Below are 20407 nucleotides of genomic sequence, written 5' to 3'. Positions count from 1 at the left end.
TTGCCCTTGGTGCAGAAGGCTGTGGATTCCACTCCCACACCATGTAGCTGGAGTACTGATATGCAGTGCCTATATGATTGTTGATTATTTGGTGCATTATAAGGGGGGATAGGGGTTCTACACTCCTGAATATGTCCTTTTGTATGAGATGCCTAGTGACTGTGAACTCGTTAGTCATTTCCTATTGCAATATTACCAGTTTACCAATTTGTAATGTAATATAGGCAATTAATATTTCAAGGGCAGCAGGCACTGAATTTGTAGATAATATTGATATATAAAGTTGTTTGCCAGTAGCAACCTCTTCATTAGTTACAGATTTCTTTAATGTGGAATTCAGATGATTTTACTTCTGCAGAGATTGTGCGTGTGGAATAATATTGGTGGATTATAATGGTAGAAGTCTTTATTTATTTATCATTTGTTGACCGGGAAAGTCCAACTAGGTTCCACAGAGCCTGTTTTCAGTGGAGGCCCAGGGAGAAATGCTCCAGATGCATGTCTTTGGGATGTGGGAGAAAACCAGAGTACACCCACGCGAACACAGGGAGAACATGCAAACTCCACACAGAAGGCACCCCAGCTGAGAATTGAACCGGAGAACCTCTTGTTGTGAGGTGACAATGTTAACCACTGCACCACTGCGCCGCCCAAGATGTGCTTAACTCTTGAGTGGCCTTTTATTGTTGAAATTTTCTGGAATGGATAGTTATTGGTTCATACATTTTGTTTTATTGCTTATTAAAAGAATGTTTAAAACTACAAATTTAAAACATATTCTAACAAGTGGTGCTGTATTATACAAGGAATATAATTCAATACAATCAAGAAGGTGAATTAAAGAATAAATACATGAATGCCTGGCCCTAAAAAATGTGTGCAAGGAGTCTGTTTTGAAAACAGCTCAAAGGTAAACTTAATTGTCCACCAACCAGATGCATTTCTATGAATGTGGGTTTTCATGCTGTTTCAATGAATGTGAGTTTTGCCATTTCAATGAATGTAAGTTTCAAGGACAGAGAAGTTTACTGCTCGTGCTAAGTCTGTTTTCATGTGAGACTGTATTGTTTGTTTAGCAAATGGCTATCTGTGTTTGTGCTATTTTATTTCAATATCTGTAATCATTGTAGAGGCAAATAGAACAGTATGCATGGTAACTGGTGAGATAACCAAATAATGGAACACTGGAATGGCTGAGGAGGAGGCTGCTGCTGGGAGTTGCTCTGGGATGGTGGTCTATTACCCTTCCTAGTACCCTATTTGACCATGATCTGGGTCTGGTATTTCAAGTAGAAAGTACATATGCAAAGGTAGCTGCAGTTTAACTACATTACAAGGTATCTTTTTCTTCCTAAGCATTTAAATAATTTAAGGAAATGACTGGAGTGGCTTTCTTGGGGAATGACCCAGTGGGTGTGGCTCAAATAGGGGTGTTTCATGTGTGGTGTGGGTGGGGCTTAAAGGGCGCCGGAGCACTACTTCGCCTAGGGCACCATTTCGGCTAAGGCCGGCCCTGAGTACACTTTCAATGAGTGACTCATTGAAATCCTTTATACCTAAAAGTGCCAGTCTAGGCGATGGTACCGTATGAAGTGTCTGGAATTTTGCAGAGTCATTTTTATTGCGTGGTGCTGAGCAGTTTACCTTGATGTCTCAGTAAATGGAGTGTCACATAGGTTATGTGATCCTTTGTATGCAGAAAAATGCAGTGCTGCATTCATGTCAATGTCAACCTGTCATGTATACCTCTGTTTATACTACCTGTTCTGGCTGTACAGGATTAATATCAGTTTTCTCATTTAGTTATTCACATTTATATTGGCATTTTACATTGTGTGAGGCTGATTGATGGTCTTTTTTTACTCTGCCATTGCAGAATTATCTCTGGATAGGCATTTTCACCTGGTTACTGTGGTATGATGCACATGTTTAAAAATATTCTGTTAATTTTATTGGCTTTATTGAACTGCTGTAAGATAATTTGGTGACAGAGCAGTTTTGCTGTTTGTTTTCAGTTGAATGTTATTAAAAAGAATTTATGGCCTGTTTATAGAAGATAATGGGGTTTGCAGTCTTACATGTTGAAGCAGTGTTGGCAGCTGACTGCTGCAAAACATTGAGATGTATAAGGCTGTTGAGCAGATAAATAAGGGCCAATTGTTACAGTCAGACATGTTGTTATCCAGTCTATCCCATCTTCCTGGCTTGCTGAGACTTCTTTTACAATATCGGTCTTCTGTGACTGCTTGCCTTGGGGAGACGTACATTCTCTCCATGAAAGTTAGCCCTAACAGTTAACTAGTAGACAAATAACTATTACATTAGTAGAAACATTGCTTTCCAACGTGTCTCTGTACACTTGCTTGGTGTCTGGTCACAGATTTCCTTGCTTGGGTGTTTGAAAATGACTTGTATGACCTCTAAAATGCACAAAATGAACCAGGACACTGGAGAGGGACTCACTACTCTAAAGGTTCTACTGTAATTATGATCTCTGTCTTGCACAACAGGTCGCATTAGTAGATATTACTGTCTTGCAGATGTGAAATAATAAGACAGTAAGATTTTTGGCTTATTTTTTATTTTTATTTATTTATTTAGATTTTTAGGAGCCTGTCCCTTAAACTGGAACATCACTGTAATTTTCTAGTTGATTTGTTCTAAATAACATTTTTTCTGTTTCTTCTTATGCACCACCTGGTGCTCTGGCAAAAGGATGCTAAAGAATACAGCTGAGTTTTCATTTTCATGTTGCATTCCTTGCTCAGTTCTTAACACTTACAGACCATTAATTTTTCAACAGCAGGTGTCTCAGCATTCCTCAGTTATCCCTACGAGTTGGCTTGTCAAAGTTATTACTGAATAAGACCATGGTCTGCTGTGTGACCTGATACTGGTTTATTATATAATGATAAAACATACATTAAAAATTGGCTATGCTTAGGAACTTTTAAGACAAACATAGTACAACAGCTCTTCTTTGCCCTTATTTTCCAAGTAAAAAAAAATATTATTTTCACATTGTTTATATGCATTGTCGACAGATCTGTGCCCATCAAAATTAAGGCATAATTAAAAAAGATATTACAGGTATTGTAATGACAATGTTTCATCAGCTTTCACTTATTTCTGTCAGTCTCCTTTTGATCTGTTCCATTGCTGTACATACAGTTCATTACAGAACAATTGTTAATCACAATTCTGAAATCATCTGTAAGTACTATTGATTGATTTTTCTAAGCACATGATTAAACAGAAATTAATTTTTATTATATCCATTTGAACTTTCGTAACTAATGAATTCTTTTAGCATGCCAATCAGGGTTCTTTAGGAAAGAAGGTGAGATAATTATAGAAGACGTTTACCAAATCAAACAGCATTCCTCATTGAAAAAGAACATCACTTACAGCTTAATCTGTTAAATGCTTTTCTTTTGGTCAAGAATCCAAAACATCCAAAAAACAAAACATGTTTTGGCCAAGTTAAAATATGAAACAATGTTAAATTGTCTTGTGAGTATCATACTGGATCTTGCTTTAACTGCTTTGCTTGTAATGGTCATTCTTTTGCCTGAACTGACAGAAAATATGCAGTAAGTACAACATCCTTTAAAGGGGGAACCGAGAAAAGCTTGATTGTGCCTGAAGAAAAGCAATCATTTTAAGTCCACACCTCTTATTCTTTCTTCAAAATATGTATCATGATTTGTGACAAGCAGTCAGATTGTCTGATACATGATACAGTTTGAGACTGGAAATGGAAGAAATAGCCGAATGAAGTGCAGAATAGTATAGTGTTTGTGCACTGTATAGTATCATAAAATATTATTAATTTGTGCTTTAAATATCCATTCAGTAACGGGTAATTTTACTCTTAATATAATGTAGATGGGTTCTGAGTGATAACATTAATTGGCAAAACTTAAAAGGCATGTGTATACAGTTTTCTTTCTCTGACATAGAAACAGTTCCTCCTTTTCCTGCACAACAGAAGACAGAAGCATTTGCAAAGGGGTAACATAAACAACAGCAGTGTCTACCTAATATGCATTTCCTAACTCTGTATTTCTGCACCTATCTACATTAAGGGCACATAGGATGCCACAGCTTGCCCCAATCACTCGTGTTTCTCGCATTCCATGTCATGCCAGGTGTAAGTTATTGTGTGATCACAGAAAGGATGTTGTACCAATCATGAAAGTTAGAATCTGAAACAAACAAGTCACTAAGCACAGGCAGATTAATTTCCTTTTTTCTCAGGTTCTTTAGCTTCCTTTTGGCTTCCACATTGTTAGTATTTTAGTTCCCAAATACTTGTGTATTTTATGTGAAATGACATTGTGAATATCTTTCTGCAGCTACGTGGCAATGAAACTACTAGTGTGATGTGCATTGTGACTTTATTCCTCTTGCAGCAGCTGTCAGAACTCTACAATACCACTGTCTGTAACTCCAAGGAACATTTCTTTTCAGTGACATTAAAAGATCTATTTTTGTAGTCAGTAATCAGTATTCTGCATGAAAAAGGATTTTAAGAAAACCTTTAAAAGCATGTTAACAAATTATTTGCTGCTTGAAGAAAAATGAATGATAGGTGTGATAAAGCGTCCCTACGTCTTCGTATGAATTGTAAAATTTAGATCAACATTGTTAACTTTTCCTTCTGGCTCCTAGTTAACCCTCTGTTCCTAAACTCCTTTTTGTTTGTCAAAGATATTTAATAAAGCTCTTACAAAGTCAAGTGAAGCAAGTGATACAGAAGCACATTAAAATAGTCACGTATTAACATGTCATTGTCACTGGACCATTGCAAGATGTATCTATCACTTTTTGTGACTATTGCAATGATTCTTAATTAAAACAAATATTTCTTTAGCACTACACATAAAGGATCACTGTCTTAACTCTTTTGTTTTGAGTAAATAATTTTTATCAGATTTATTGACTGCCTTCTTGTCACCTCTCCTGTAACTGTATATTTTCCACTTTTCACTGTTTCTCTAGATCACATCTAAATAGCTTTGTTTATTTGTGTGCCAGTCTTTCTGCATTTATATCTATCTATCTATCTATCTATCTATCTATCTATCTATCTATCTATCTATCTATCTTACTTCCATCCATCTACCTATCTATTTATCTTCTATTCTATCTGTTTTGGCATTGCTTTCTGCCTGTCTGTAAGATGCCAGCTGCAAATTTAAGTGGCTAATGTCATCCAATGGTGCATTAATAAACCCTATCCATATGGAGTCAGCCAGGGAGGATAGGAGAGAGAGACATAAGGACAGAGAGACATTTTTGCTAGCTCATTTATTCCATGGAGAGGAGTGGGATGTACATCCAAGGAATACTAGTCATTGTGAAGTTCAGTGGTGATAGTCCAGAGACATGTGTATGTTCAATGCAGATTGGGTATTGAACAGGAAAATGGGAAGGACACATTTAAAGAGCTCCCATTATCTGTTAGGGTGGCATTGAACCAGGACACTATGATCACCTGTCCACATGCCACCCTTGACTACTTAAATTAAGGTTCTCCCAACTTGGTGACATGGTCCAAAGGGATACATTAGACTGATGTCAGGGATGGAAAAGTATCTCACTAAGGAGAGGCCGCATGATACATCTGATGAATAGACAGCTGCATTGGAACGAAACTATCCTAAAAGTATCTGTATACATGCTCCTGAAGTTGTCTTATATTATCTTTCCCTTAAGGCATTCAGAGTTTTTAGTTAAGTATCATAAGTCACCCAAAGACACAAAGCATAGTCTAATGATGTATGGGTCAAGGATACAAAGACCATAGGATACTGTCATATCTTTCCATATCATTGATGTGTGTGTGTGTGTGTGTGTGTGTGTGTGTGTGTGTGTGTGTGTGTGTGTGTGTGCATGTGTGTGCGTGCATGTGTGTGTGTGTGTGTGTGTGTGTGTGTGTGTGTGTGTGTGTGTGTGTGTGTGTGTGTGTGTGTGTGCATGCATGTGTGTGTGCATGCACACACGCACGCACGCATGCACACACACACACACACACACACACACACACATGCATGCACACACACGCACACATGCACATGCACACACACACACATGCACACACACACACACACACACACACACACACACACACACACACACATGCGCACACACACACTAATTTTATGTAACAGTTCACAGTAAGTGCTTAGCTTTCATTGTTTTGCTTCACTTTGTGTATTTTTTGACTGCAGTGGAAATATGAGTATTTAAATATATGCACACTGGGCAGAAGTGTGCTGAATTTTGTTTGTTTGCTTAATTTGATTTTTCTTGTTGCTTAGTTTATGTAATAAAATTTTAAGATGTGGAGGTTAAAGTCTTAACTGTATATTTGTTTTATTTTCAGACATTTATAGTACTGAACAAAGGGAAGGCCATCTTCCGTTTTTCTGCAACACCTGCATTGTACATATTTAGTCCTTTCCACCCAATCAGGAGGGCAGCTATTAGAATTTTAGTACATGCATATCCTTTTAATGTGTTGATTCCACAGTAAGTAAGCAAACATTTCTTATTATTGTAGATTTGAAAGAATATTGTACAACCTGTGCAAACAATCATTGTGGGTTAGAATACTTCACTGAAATGATATTATAACAAAAATGTCAGCAGTTTAGAGGTAATTAATAGTCATGCAATTATTGCTTTCCATCATTTTGACCATTACTAATTTCTAAGTTACTGCCGTAAAAGTGCAACTGTTGAGGTGATATGATACTTTTTTAATGAATGCCATGGCTAACAGGTCATGTGCCATTTCAGCGTATTTCCATTTGCAGTTCACTTTCCTTGCAGGTATACCATTATGACAAAGAATTGTTCTGTACAAAGTTCAGAATGCATAAAATAACTGCTTAGTTCCGTTTATGCAGCACTGGTGGTACAGCTGAAAGTAGAAAAAGATGCTGCTATGGTTTATTGTTTGGACTTATGTGCTTTGCAAACTGTTACGATCACTATGGGAACGCAGAAAATGACCTTTATAGTATCATGGGTAACCACATACTTTGTTATCAGTGATGTGGGGGTCCATATAGTCTCATGCTAATTACTGCTGTATTTTGTCATTTGCTTGGACACAAACAATGCATATAAGAAATATAAGACAATATTGCCAAAAGTACCAGCATCATAACCATGCAGAAAGACTGGTCATGGCAGCGTCATGTTATTCATAAATAATTTGTTCTGAATAATTTTGCCCAGTAATGACTATACTGCACTTTGACTTGTACCAGACATGGGTGTGGAAGTATATGTTATGCCTGGCAAAAGGGCAAATATGGCAGTTTGTGATCCACAGATAATGGGCAGGATTCACGAAGGCTTACACGGAGTGTAAGAGATGTGCAACACTCCATGCAAGCCTCGCGATCCAGGAACAGCCCTAAACTCCGTGTAAGAGACCAGCTAAAACGTCTCTTACACGGACTGGGTGTGGACATGCTAAATACCTCACTTGCAGCCGAAAGGTATGCAAATGAGGTATATTAGCGATCCATGAAGCAGAAACCAGTCCGTGTAAGAGACATTTTAGCTGCAGAAATGTACTCAGTTGACAACTGAGTACGCTTCTGCAAATTCCACAATGGAGCCATGTCAGCTCCAAAAAAGGGTGCATATGACTCAGGCAGCATGCCAATGGCCAAATATGTGGCCATTGGCAATATAACCCGATGCCAAAATATTAAAAATATATATATTTTTTTTCGGCGATCGCTGATGTTTAAACCCAGAGCAGCCCAGCGCAAATGGGCTGCGCTGTATAAAAACATAAAAAAGAAGGTTATAAACCCAAAACTGTGGGTTTCATGCAATACATGGAATGACAATGCAGGGACCAGCAGACCAAAAACAACATGGCCACCGTGTAGTGGTTGCTAAGGGGGGAAGCTGTGTCTAAGACATGTAACTAAGCATTAGTAGGCAATCTCATGTAAATGAGGGTTAGGATACTGAATCTCACAGTCACATAGCAAATGAGCACAGTCTGAGTAGTGTAAGAGATACATAAGGGGGAGGAATAGAGTAGGAGATAGGTGACATCACAGGGGGGAATGGTAGAAAGAAATGCAGTTCATTGGAGGCCAGTGTAACATGACAGATGACAGACACAGATCATGGAAAGTGGTGTGCCACTAGATAAGTCATGGAAAGTCAAGAAATGGAAGGTGCACACTGTTACTTACACCAAAGTTTCTTGCTGGGCATGCATGCGCACATGTGCATGCCATGAAGCACGAGTAGGGCAGTGTGCACGCGTGTAAGGCAGACTGAGCATGTGGGAGTGTGTTGGGAGATGTTTAATACTGTTTGCGCGGGTGTGCGAGCGTGTAGGGCAGGCTGAGTATGTTGGAGGCTGTTGGCAGACGTGTAACAGTGTTTGCGTGGGTGTACGTGCGTTTTAACCCAAATAAGTAGATTATGAACCGTGTAAGCATGTGTGCACGTGTGTAAGCCACTGTGAGCGTGTTTCTGCTAGTATGCACGTTGCTCCCCCCTGAGGAAACAGAAAGGAAAAAGGAAGCAACAGAATTAATAGGAAGCTAGCAGGGATAACTGCTGAAACTAGCAGGTGAAAACAATTAGAAGCAGGCAATTACACAGGCAGAATAGTAGCCCAACCCAGCACTTAAAACTCTGCAAACAGTAGTGCAGGATGTTTCTCTTAAGAGACACTGCAAGACAGGAGTAAGCTAATAGAAGTGAAAACTGAAAAAGCTTCACTCAGAGCAGAAATGTTAGGGGCTGCCATAGCTGTCATAATGAGACATAGGCGACTTGCTGAGGGTGGTGACAATGCAGATGGTGCCAGACAACCCACAGTGAGGAGACGGAGAAGAGTGTGCAGGCCCAGGGTCACCTACCACGGGTTACATGAGCTGGAGATAGCAGAGCGCTATAGAGTGGACAGAGAGCTCCTGCAGCAAATTGTTGAGCTGTGCAGGCCACGCCTCACACACAGAACCAACAGAGGGGAACCCATCCCAGTGGAAACCAAGGTATGTGTTGGCCTAAGAATACTAGCAACAGGTACCTTCCAGAGACCAACTGGCGATATGATGGGGATATCACAGGCATCAGCCTCCAGGGTACTGCACCAGTTCCTGGATGCCATGTCAGCACATGTCGGTGATCATGTATATTTCCCCAATGCCCGTGAGGTATTGGCCAGCAATATGCATCTCTTCCAGCAAATAGAGGAATACCCTGAGGTAGTGGGTGCAATAGACTGCACGCACATATGCATCAAAGCACCAGCCGGTGAGCAGGGTAGGGCCTACATTAACCGCAAGGGCTTCCCCTCCATCAACTGCCAGGTCATGTGTGATGCCCAGGGCATAATAATGAATGTGTGTGCTGGCTGCCCTGGGAGTTACCACGATTCCCACATCTGGCATTTGACGCAGCTGTACCAGACATTTGCCAATGGGGACATCCCACACGGACACCTAGTGGGGGATGCAGGTTATGCACTGGAGCCCTGGCTGATGACACCCATCAGAAATGCACACACACCTGAACAGGAACGCCATAATGAGGCACACGCACAAACACGTAATGTAATAGAGCGTGTGTTTGGGCTGCTTAAGTCATGGTTCCGGTGTCTGGACACATCTGGTGGAGCCTTGCAGTACACACCAACTACATGTACCCAAATTGTCATGGTATGTGCTATGCTACATAATATGATCTTGCGAAAACAGCTGCAGCAGGACCAGCATAGGGCCGGGCCAAACAGCCCCCCACCATTGCGTGCCCAGTATGCCCTGGCCTTGGCAAAAAGGCAACGCATAGCACATACACTGGCTCAGTAGGAACCCTGGGAATGATACCCCCTCTGACTCACTCAAATAATAACATGGATGACTAAAATGACATGACCTGCTCACAAACATGTACAGGGAAGTGTAATATGTGCATCCGACAGAGGCAGCCCTGCAGCACCACCTGAGGCATGAATGCCATGTGTTAAGTAATGTAACACCATGTACTATATGCACACATGAGCACCCTGACTAACATCCACCCTCACCAAGCATGAAGCCACAAAGTGATGATGGGATGATCAAGTGCAATAACTGGCTGAAGTAATGCAGTTAGTCAAAGGGGAGCCAATGTGTTTCAGGCTGGGAAGACATGCGGAGCATGACATGATGCACCACCTGCTAGGGTGGCATGCACCTATCATGCCATGCCCCATGGATACTGGCAAAGGCTGTCAGTACCCACAGCATGCCCTGAATAGGTAAGTCTCAAAACACAAACCCACCTTCATAGGTTCTACAAGGGATAGGAACCTAGATGTAATGCTACCCAATGACAGATGTCTAAACAGCAAGATGTGTGCAGTGTAAACGCACACAGTATGGAGAATGTAGATACCAGTCCTGTAATAGAGAACTGGGTCAAGGCTCACATCAGCACCCTAACACTACCAGGTCACACCTCATACTGTGCTGTACAGCCGCAAAACATGGAACAAGCTACAAAAGGAGGGTGACTAGCAAGAAATGGCAAGGATAACCACGCCCCCATGTTGGTACCACAACAAGAAGCAGCATGGATTAGCCATGGTCAAATACCAATGGCTAAAACCGCCTCCCAGTATATAGCCTGCTGCAGACTACTGTCCTAATACCAGGAACTGCACCTGGCCTATGTCGGAATACATGAATATATCAAGCCCCCCCAAACCACATTATATTGCTTGACTGAAAATACCCAGACATACACCGGGAGCATTATACTAGCACCAACACAGTAGGAGAAAATTACCCAGAATCCATAAACCAAAATGCCCAGGAACAATGTACCACTCCCACAAGAGGGGTAAGCATACTGGATGTGATAATCAGCAACATGTGTACTGGATGGCAAGATGAGAAGTGTACCCCTCACTGGTAAGACCAGACCATAGAGTAATCACACTGGATATACACATCCTGACCCCAGTCCCTGGCCAGAATACCACAGTGAAAAACATGTGTAAAGCATAGGTTGCAGCCCTCAAAACTGATGTTGAATCCACAAAAGGCCCTGTGCAGGTGCAGAATATGGGACACACCGCAGAGCATGTTATACAGGCATTCCATGAACACAGCCAGGAATGCTTGGAGTATGCAATCACAAATAACAACAACACACAATGCCATACATGCAGGCATCTGGCATGCTGGACTACAGCCATTACCAAACCATGCAAGAGAATGAGGAAGCTACCACATGACAGAGCAAACATAAAAAGGGAAGTAATCACTGACCAGTAGTATGGCAATAACATATGTCCACACATACAATCCACTAAGTCCAGCCACAACAAGTAGAATCTGTGAATCCAGAGGCAATGTGACACCAGTCCCAAGTACACAAACAACCACAACACCCCCCAATAAATACAAATATATGTGATAGATGCATCCATGTATCCAAACCAGAGGTTGAGCTCCACCAACTCAGTACTGTCAAAACTAGTCAGGAGGAGAAGGTAACCACATACACCACAAACCCAGTCCCACATAGACCTACCACAACTGTAAACCAAACACATAAACACAGACAAATATTCCCGGAGGCCTTAATTACAAACACACCACACCAACAGAAGCCTCCAAAGCAGATCACAAGCAACCGCAACCTTGATACATATCACATGCAACGAATAGTACGCAAAGCTGGTGTGCCAAACAGTCACAGGCCAGAAGGAGAAACAACATGCCTGATACAGTCGTAATAGGTGTCTGTATAGGCAGACACACTGCTGTCCCACTCACCAGACTGAACAAGGGAAAGGGTAGAGTAAACTGCCTGTAGGCTGCCACAAAATGCCACATAACACAAGTACGCAGGTCACCCCAAAGCAAGCAGAAATATGATGCACTCAATGTCCATGCTGGTGTGAATTACCTGAGATGTACCTCCCTGGTCAACATGAAAAGAGACATGGATGGTCCCTCTGAGTATGTACACCAGGGCGGTATGGCACTGGCTGTGTGCAGCATCCAACCCTCACCAAGAATGATGCCACAGTACAAACACAGAATGCTCATGTTTAACAGCTGGCACAGTTACAGCAGTCAGTCCAAGAGGGTCTAATGTCTGTCTGCTTGAGATGTCAAGCATGAGAAGCCATGCCGCTGTTCCAGGGATGGCTTGCACCTGTTACCCGTGTGCGTCTGGATACTGGATAAGGCCTTTGCCGCCTCCATAGAGCCATATGTAGGCAAGGCCAAAAAGACTACCCACCACCCTAGAAAACATAAGTGGTAGGAAACATAAGGGTAATGCTGACCAATGCCAGATGTGTAAACTGCAATTTGCATGCCCCTGAGGCACTTCCCATTATGGAGAACATCGATGTCTGTGCAGTGACAGAAGCCTGCTGCAAGCCTAGTGATAGCACACCAGCACTACTAGGTTATACCACATATCATGTGTTATGGCCCCAACACCTGCACCAAAACATCAAAGGAGGAGTATCCATATGCAGCGCAGACACCCATATTGCCAGGTAACTGACAATGCACAAAGCAGCGGAGACCACCCATGTGCACATAACTGTAGTCAAAACTGCTGTACAGTCTGTAGCATGTGACAGACCACACTCTCACACACAAAACCTCCACCCAGACATCCTGAAGACACTGGACAGTATGAATGTCCCACCAAATACCAGACAAGGTACACACAAATTACCACATAGGTGTCAAACCATTATGTATGCAAGGAGTAATCAGGGACCTAGGGACACAGGTCGACATTAATCTGTCATGTGACACCCACAATGCCAATGTGGCTATGAAGATTGTCAATATTGGACACCGTATCATGAAAGGATTCACATCAACATCAACAGAGGTCACTGTGCCACTGTACTGTTCCCTTATCAGACCCATAATCTAGTACAATGACTCATATGGGATGTACCGTATGTGACACCTGCAGCGGTTCAGAAGACCTCATAGTTACCCCACCAACAGGATAAAGGGTGTGAAATATATGTCATATGCTGCCTGGCTGTAGACACCCCAGCTGACTGCAGTCACAGACTGCCTACACAGAGGTATTGTATGTCTGTTGTACAAGGCCATGTCCAACACAGGAGTAATGGACATGCTCCACCACAGGAAATCAAAGCCATTGGAGCTGTGAGAGTCACAGATGTCAGCCTCAACACATAATGAAATAAGATGTGCTGGAGGGACAGATACATAACCCAGAGGCTCCCCACACCCAGAAACAGGATTCCAATCCATGGTAGGCAGAGCCCGTCACTGACACCCCTCAACAGGAATATTGCCAAGTGGATGGATGACCGTACATGTATACTGGGAGTCCTCACTGTGTCACGACCAGACAGAGGCACAGTGAAGAACTTCATAAATGGCCATAATTGAACATAGCAAGGGGTGGCGAAAGACACACACACTCTGGCTAGGCTTACTAATGGCCTAGGGTGTATAGCCTAGTATGAACCCATGAACCTATGAAGATACAAAACGTACAGGACACTAAGGATAATCACAAGGGTTACCCATCTGATGGTAGGAACCATGTTGGGCATCCACAGATATGCTCCGAATCACACAGATATTACAAACAACATACCAAACACACACACATATTGCTAACATACAACCTGTCAGGTGCAGTGCAAACCCCCCCCCCCCAGAGTGCAAAATACCTATCCCAGCAGACTGATGGCCCCTGACATTGCAGATGCTGAGGTAACAGCCATCATCTGCAAAGCAGAACACACAGCAGCAAAGGTATGTGATGGTGTCCTGTGCTGAGGCCAACATGGACTCCAAGAATAATGGAATGCCAAATCACACTACTGCCCAATGTCAGCCTTACCACAGGATATGTACCCAAAGAGCAGTGTACAACAACAGTGATCCATCACAACAAAGGTGTTGCTTGAATGGATACTCCAAACTACCACCCCGGGATCCTGACAAGCTTGTTCTGCACAGCTATGGAAAGGATCAGTATGTACCGCAGACAGAAGGCTATTGTGGACCTACTGATACTGGACCCTACACAGTGTGGCTGTCGTAACTGCAGAACCTGCCCCTAAACATGTCTGACCCATTTGAAGCAGTCATTAAGGTCATTGATGAGGGCAATGTGGTCCACACAGTGTAGCTGGACCGTGCACATGCTTCTAGACAATACCGTACGTGTTCAGTATGGATATGTTCACCAGCTTAAATATATACCCCTATGTCAGTAGAGGGGTTGCAAACCAGACCAAGGACAGAACTGACATGATCAGACATGCTGCATCCATGTCAGACTACAAAGCGGATATGAGTGGCATCCCACAAGGCCTGGTCTTGGCCCCCCCCGTTCTGTATATATGTCCCATAGGTATAGGCCAACATGGAAGGACTGTGACTGAACATGTATGCAGAGGAGTACAAACAGCCCACCATATCCGACCCCCAGCTGACACAAGCAACCCACAAAAGGGCCACCTACAAACAGACAACTGTAGCCATAGCCATGTCAGCAAGCTAATTGCAGAACTGTGTATAGACAACCACCGTGGATATACAGTAAGTGCCCACAAATTACCACACAAGTGTTAACCCATGAGGTACCTAACATGTAATGTGAGACCTGGGTACAAAAGGTGATAGATATCCTGCACTGGACAAACATGTGGATGTAGTGTTCGCAGAAACATATACTATATACCCACCCAAACATGAAGGTTGGCAGATGTAGATAAGGGGAACTCACTGTGGCTCTGCAGTCATCCTCCATCAGCGTCACAAGTGACTACAATAGCCCCTGTGGGATATACCGCAGCACACACCTCCATCAACTGTAAAGTCCACAACAGTACCCCACCAGGAGTAGCAAAGAGCATGAACAGATGCCATGTGTTGCCTGAGTAAACAAACTGCAGCCCCACACACCGCCATACTTTCCAGCTACAGGAAAGCTGTGCCTGATGTATGAAGCCATGTCCAACCTGGAATGAATGAACATGTTGCACCTTGTACAATCTGAATGGCAGTGAGCTATGCACATGAGAGACCTGAACCCCAGCACTGACATACATAGGACAAGCTGTACAGAATGATCCATAACACAGAAGGCACCCCCACTCTTCAGTAAACTCCTGGTACAGGTCAGCCAGAGAGTCACATATCGACACCCCTCAAGAGGAATCCTCATGAGTGGATGGGAGATGGTAGGCTAACCCTGGGTATCACTGTTATGTCAGAGGTAGATGGAGGAACAGTATACTAACCATGACATATGTCATGGCAAACTCCAGTTACAATGTGTGTCAAAGGACAAACACACCCTGTGACTAGCATCAGAAATGTCCTAGGGAACATAGTGTTTGCTAATGTCCACCCATGTTATGGAATACACTAGCAATGTTGGACGAGCCTGGTGTAGGTAGTCCATATCTGAACATATTGCAACATGGTCATATGTGCACAACTGGCCCCTACACAGTCTGTTGTGCTCACTATGAAGATGTCAAGCAGTCATAGGACTAAAGCCCAGGATACTGTCCACCACAGTGAAAGTACTGAACCAGTACACTATACGGTACTACAGTGTTAGGTCATTATGAAAGTATGTTGAGAACTGTCTGCAAAGTATCCCATGCAATTTCTGCAGGCACAGTATGATCCCTGTTGTGGCAGACATGAAGCAGTTGGCCAGTTAGTACACAACATGACACCCAACACACAACCATAAACGTGAGATATTGTTGAAGTTCACACACACCCAAATATGTGGTGGACATCAGAGTGCAACATATGGAAAGCTCACACTGGGCATGCTCACACACTTTGATAAATGAGGCATATGTCAGACAACATGCCATGGAAAGGCTGAACTGGGCATGCTCACACACTTAGGCCATATCTCCATTTAGCAGTTGGCCACACATATCTGGCATTTGTACGTGTCAGTCCAGGAACCAACCACAACACAGCAATCAGCCCAGTGCACACAGTAAATGACTACAGAGACATAAGTGATATAGTGGATCACCATCATATGCAAACATCTTCCACAGATACACAAGTTGGTCATAGGAACAGGGAATGCTATGGCAATAAAGACCTGCAAACAGTAGAACAGCACAACAAATATTGTGCATCCGACAATTGAACATATGGGTGTAGAGGTCAATACTAGGCTTGTTGCCCTAGGGAATGACAGCTCAGCCAGTGTGTGTTTGGCATCTGCATCCCCAGGACAGTAGGCTACTGTGCCACTGTAAAGTAGGTCACAGAAGGCAACATGTGAGGCTAGTGAGCTGTGCCTCTGTCAAGCAGGGGCACCGTGGAGGTCCCAGGGATTGAATGTGCTAAGCCACAGCCATGTTGTCGGTGTGTGCTGTGAGAGGGTTGCTGAGGATCTCTGACAGTAGGTGTTCATCAATAACAGACTGAGGGGAGCCCTATCTGCATTCTCTGGATGATTCCACTGTCAACACTGTGTTGTAATGAGTATGTGTGAATGAAGTGCCATGCTGGAACTGTTCACAGATGTCCTCCCGCTGTGGGCTACAGCTCTGCAATGTATTAGGTCACTCTGTCTGTTGTACGGTGCATATATGGCTGGTGTACAGCTAACAGGTGTCTTGTTGTGGAGCAGTCATGGGTATATGTGGGATAGCATGACCAATGCAAACCGTACACATGCTCATAGAATGCAATTGTCAAGGATTATGCTGAGTGGCCAGTATAGTCCCCCAGCATGGGTCCTCTGAAGTCGTCCACCCCAGTCTACACAAGTGTAGAGTCTGCTTGTGCTAAATACAGTTTGTGTGCAGTGACAACCTTGCCTGGGGGTGGAGATGGGATATGGATGTCCAGGGAATGGTGGGTATGGTCAGATATCAACAATGGTGGTCTACCTCTGGTGTGGAACAGTGAGTACCCATGTTGCAAATGGACAGGTGCAATATGTATTCCCCCATGTGGCTGTGGTGTGTGGTTCTGCCATAGAACATGGACTCACAAATTGTAGTGGCTGTAGGGTAAAGTGATAGAGGCCTGAGTAGTTCTCACACACAATATGCCTGTACCTGATGTTAACAACTGGAATGGTGTATGCGAACACCTGCATATCCTGGCACTGTTCCCAGGGAAGCTAAGTGTGTGTCCTGGATGTGGGTGTGGTGTTCTGGCCTGGTTGTGTTGTGTGTTACAGGTCCTATGGTCCCAAAGCATGGTATAGAACATAACCTGCCAGTACGATGTGCATATCTGACCCTGACGTAGGTGGCTGCAAATGCATATATATGCTATCCCCCACCTGACAGGTAGTACTACATGTATATACCTCTGTAGAAATAAAGATGTCAGCACCCTATAAATACTACAGGTGCAGAACAGATGCCCAGTAATTCGGATAGTGCGCTCTGCTAATGCGTCTCCCTTAAATGGCATAATATAGTTAGGTAGGGGTTCGAATCCTGCAAATGCTCAGTGTGTGTGTGTGGGTGAGTGGGGTTTGTGTGTGTGAAAGGCTGTGAGAGGGAAATGTCCCTTTTGGCAACTGGGAAAACACACTACAAGATGCACATTCCCCTTTCTAAACACTGATGATGTCAGCACCCTATAAGTACAGCAGGAGAAAGGAAAACTCCCAGTAATGCGAATAGCGTGCTCAGCTAATGCGTCCGTCTCAAGTGTCATAACATAGTTAGGTAGGGGTTTGAATCCTGTACATGCTCAGTGTGTGTGGAGGGGGTTAGTGTGTGTTCAAGACTGTTTGAAAGAAGTATCCCTTTTGCCAACTAGGAGAATACACTACAGGATGCACAGTCCCCTTTCTAAACACTGATGATGTCAGCACCCTATAAGTACAGCAGGAGAAGGGAAACCTCCCAATAATGCGAATACTGCGCTCTGCTAATACGTCCATCTCGAGTGTCATAACATAGTTAGGTAGTGGTTTGAATACGGCAAGTATGTGTGTTTGGATGAGGGGGGTTAGTGTGTGTGCAATTTTGTTTGAGGGAAATGTCCCTTTTGGCAACTGGGAGAACACACTACAGGATGCACATTCCCCTTTCTAAACACAGATGATGTCAGCACCCTATAAGTACAGCAGGAGAAAAGATGCCTCCCAGTAATGTGAATAGCATGCTCTGCTAATGCGTCCGTCTCGAGTGTCATAACATAGTTAGGTAGTGGTTTGAATCCTACAAATGGCAAGTGCGTGTGTTTGGATGAGGGGGGTTAGTGTGTGTGCAATTTTGTGTGAGGGAAATGTCCCTTTTGGCAACTGGGAGAACACACTACAGGATGCACATTCCCCTTTCTAAACACAGATGATGTCAGCACCCTATAAGTACAGCAGGAGAAGGAAAGCCTCCCAGTAATGCGAATAGCACGCTCTGCTAATGCGTCCATCTCAAGTGTCATAACATAGTTAGGTAGGAGTTTGAAATCTGTAAATGGCATGTGTGTGTGTTTGGATGTGGGGACTCTGTGTGTGTGCAATTCTGTATGAAAAACGTGCTTTTTTGAAATCAGAGGATCACACTACATGATGCACATTACCCTTTCCAAACAGTGATGATGTCAGCACCCTATACATACAGCTGAAGAAGAGACATCTGCCAGTACTCAGAATAGCGCAACCTGCTACAGCGTCACTCTCAAGTGCCATAACATATTTAGGTAGGGGTTTGAAACCTGCAAGTGTGTGTGTGTTTGGATGTGGAGAGTTTGTGTGTGTGCATTTCCGTATGAAAAACATGTTAGTTTTGGCAATCAGGAGATCACACTACCTGATGCACATTACCCTTTCAAAATACTGATGTTGTCAGCACCCTATAAGTACAGCCAGAGAAGAAGAACTATCTAGTAATCCGAATAGTGCGCTTTGCTAATGCGTCTCTCTCTCACGTGTCGGGACCTTAGTTAGGTAAGGGAATGAATCCTGCAAGTGTGTGTGGGGGTAGTAGGGTGTGTGTAAATAAATGTGAGAGAACAGATCCTTTTGGCAAATACTACAATACACCAGATGCTGCATATTCCCCCAGTAAACACAGGGGATGTCACCACACTATCAGCACAGCCAAACAGGGCTAGTTGGCTAGTAATGCCAATAGTGCGCTCTGCTACTGTGTCTATTACCATTGTCAGAGTACAGATAGGTATGTTTTGGTAACCCACAACTGCCACGTGTGGTTGTGTCACACAGTATGACCTTGTGTGGGTCTTTGTACATAACAATGCATGCCATTGCCTAAACCAGCAATGGCATTGCACACATGATGTATATGTGTGACACATACACATAAATACCTGTGACCTGCAGTAGTTACCATGTCTGACACATGCCGCGAGTGAATAAATGGTATTTGCAATGTATACCAATATGACTGTGTCTTACTGTGCAGGGTCCGCACGCGGTATGTATCTATACAGTGTTGGTGTATATGGTAAAATACCTACAGCAGGGGATACACATCTGGTCTGGGCCATATAGTGTACATGTAGTCGATGTACAGGTGCTGCATGTTCCCACCTGTTGTGGTAGTGGTAACATGTCATTCCACTGCAATTCAGTGACCACATGCTGTGAACCCTTCAACCAGTGTATTGTAGCTACAGTAATGCTCATGCACAATGTTTGGCTGGATGCAGTCCAGCCATATAAAGACATTTCTTGAGACTGTCATATTGCCAGTGTTATTATGGAGGATAGGTGGTCTTCCTGTGTATGGGAGGGTTGTGTGTGCCAGGCTATGAACCAGATGGCAGTCCGACACACTGTTAGCTGCACATGATTATGCCCTGATGCTTTGTGCTGTGCCAACAACCTGGAGGTGTATGTATCTGTGGTACCTTGGGATACCACCCCCCTGTCCATGTGTGTTACATGTGTAGGGGATGACAGGCATGGTATGGGTCATAACCTGTCAGTGATGGGTAACACCTGTGAGCCATGAATCAGGAATCTGGTACTGCACAGACATTGCAGTTCACCATGCTGAAGACAGTGTCCGGTGCATGCATCTTCCGGTGTACACTGCTGTTGTTGTGTAGCAGCACTGTTAGTGTCCTAACCTGTGTGATACCCACGGAGGTGGCTATGTAAACCGTGTCCTGCAGCATAAGGCAGTATGTGTGTACCAAGGAGCTTTGCCATTATACATCGGTCCATGGGTGTCACGTGTAAGATGACCCTTGCACATCAATGTGGCTTCCCTAGCATGTAAGCACACGTTGACAGCCAGCGGATACCCAATGAATGACATTGGAGACTGAGCATAATGTAGACATACAACACCCTTCCCACATATAGTGGTAGCATACCTGGTGAGGGTATGTTGGCAACCAAGATCAGGCTCATACTGGCC

The 20407-nt window shown here is 43.5% G+C and overlaps 1 protein-coding gene across 4 annotated transcripts in view; it reads left to right on the top strand.

The window, feature by feature from the left end:
• LOC122798203 (sodium channel protein type 4 subunit alpha-like) overlaps positions 1-20407 on the top strand; it is a 2607519-nt gene that overhangs the window by 216338 nt on the left and 2370774 nt on the right. For all 4 annotated transcript variants that reach the window (XM_044066954.1, XM_044066957.1, XM_044066953.1 and 1 more), the window contains exon 3: positions 6392-6510. In XM_044066954.1, the coding sequence (XP_043922889.1) occupies positions 6392-6510 (119 nt within the window). The remainder of the gene's footprint in view (positions 1-6391; positions 6511-20407) is intronic.

This window comes from Protopterus annectens, chromosome 3.part1 (assembly GCF_019279795.1).
Source record: "Protopterus annectens isolate FY-2018-M chromosome 3.part1, PAN1.0, whole genome shotgun sequence".
Lineage (NCBI taxonomy): Eukaryota > Metazoa > Chordata > Ceratodontiformes > Protopteridae > Protopterus > Protopterus annectens.
Note: the sequence above shows the minus strand (reverse complement) of the source record. Positions and strands in the feature narration are given on the sequence as shown.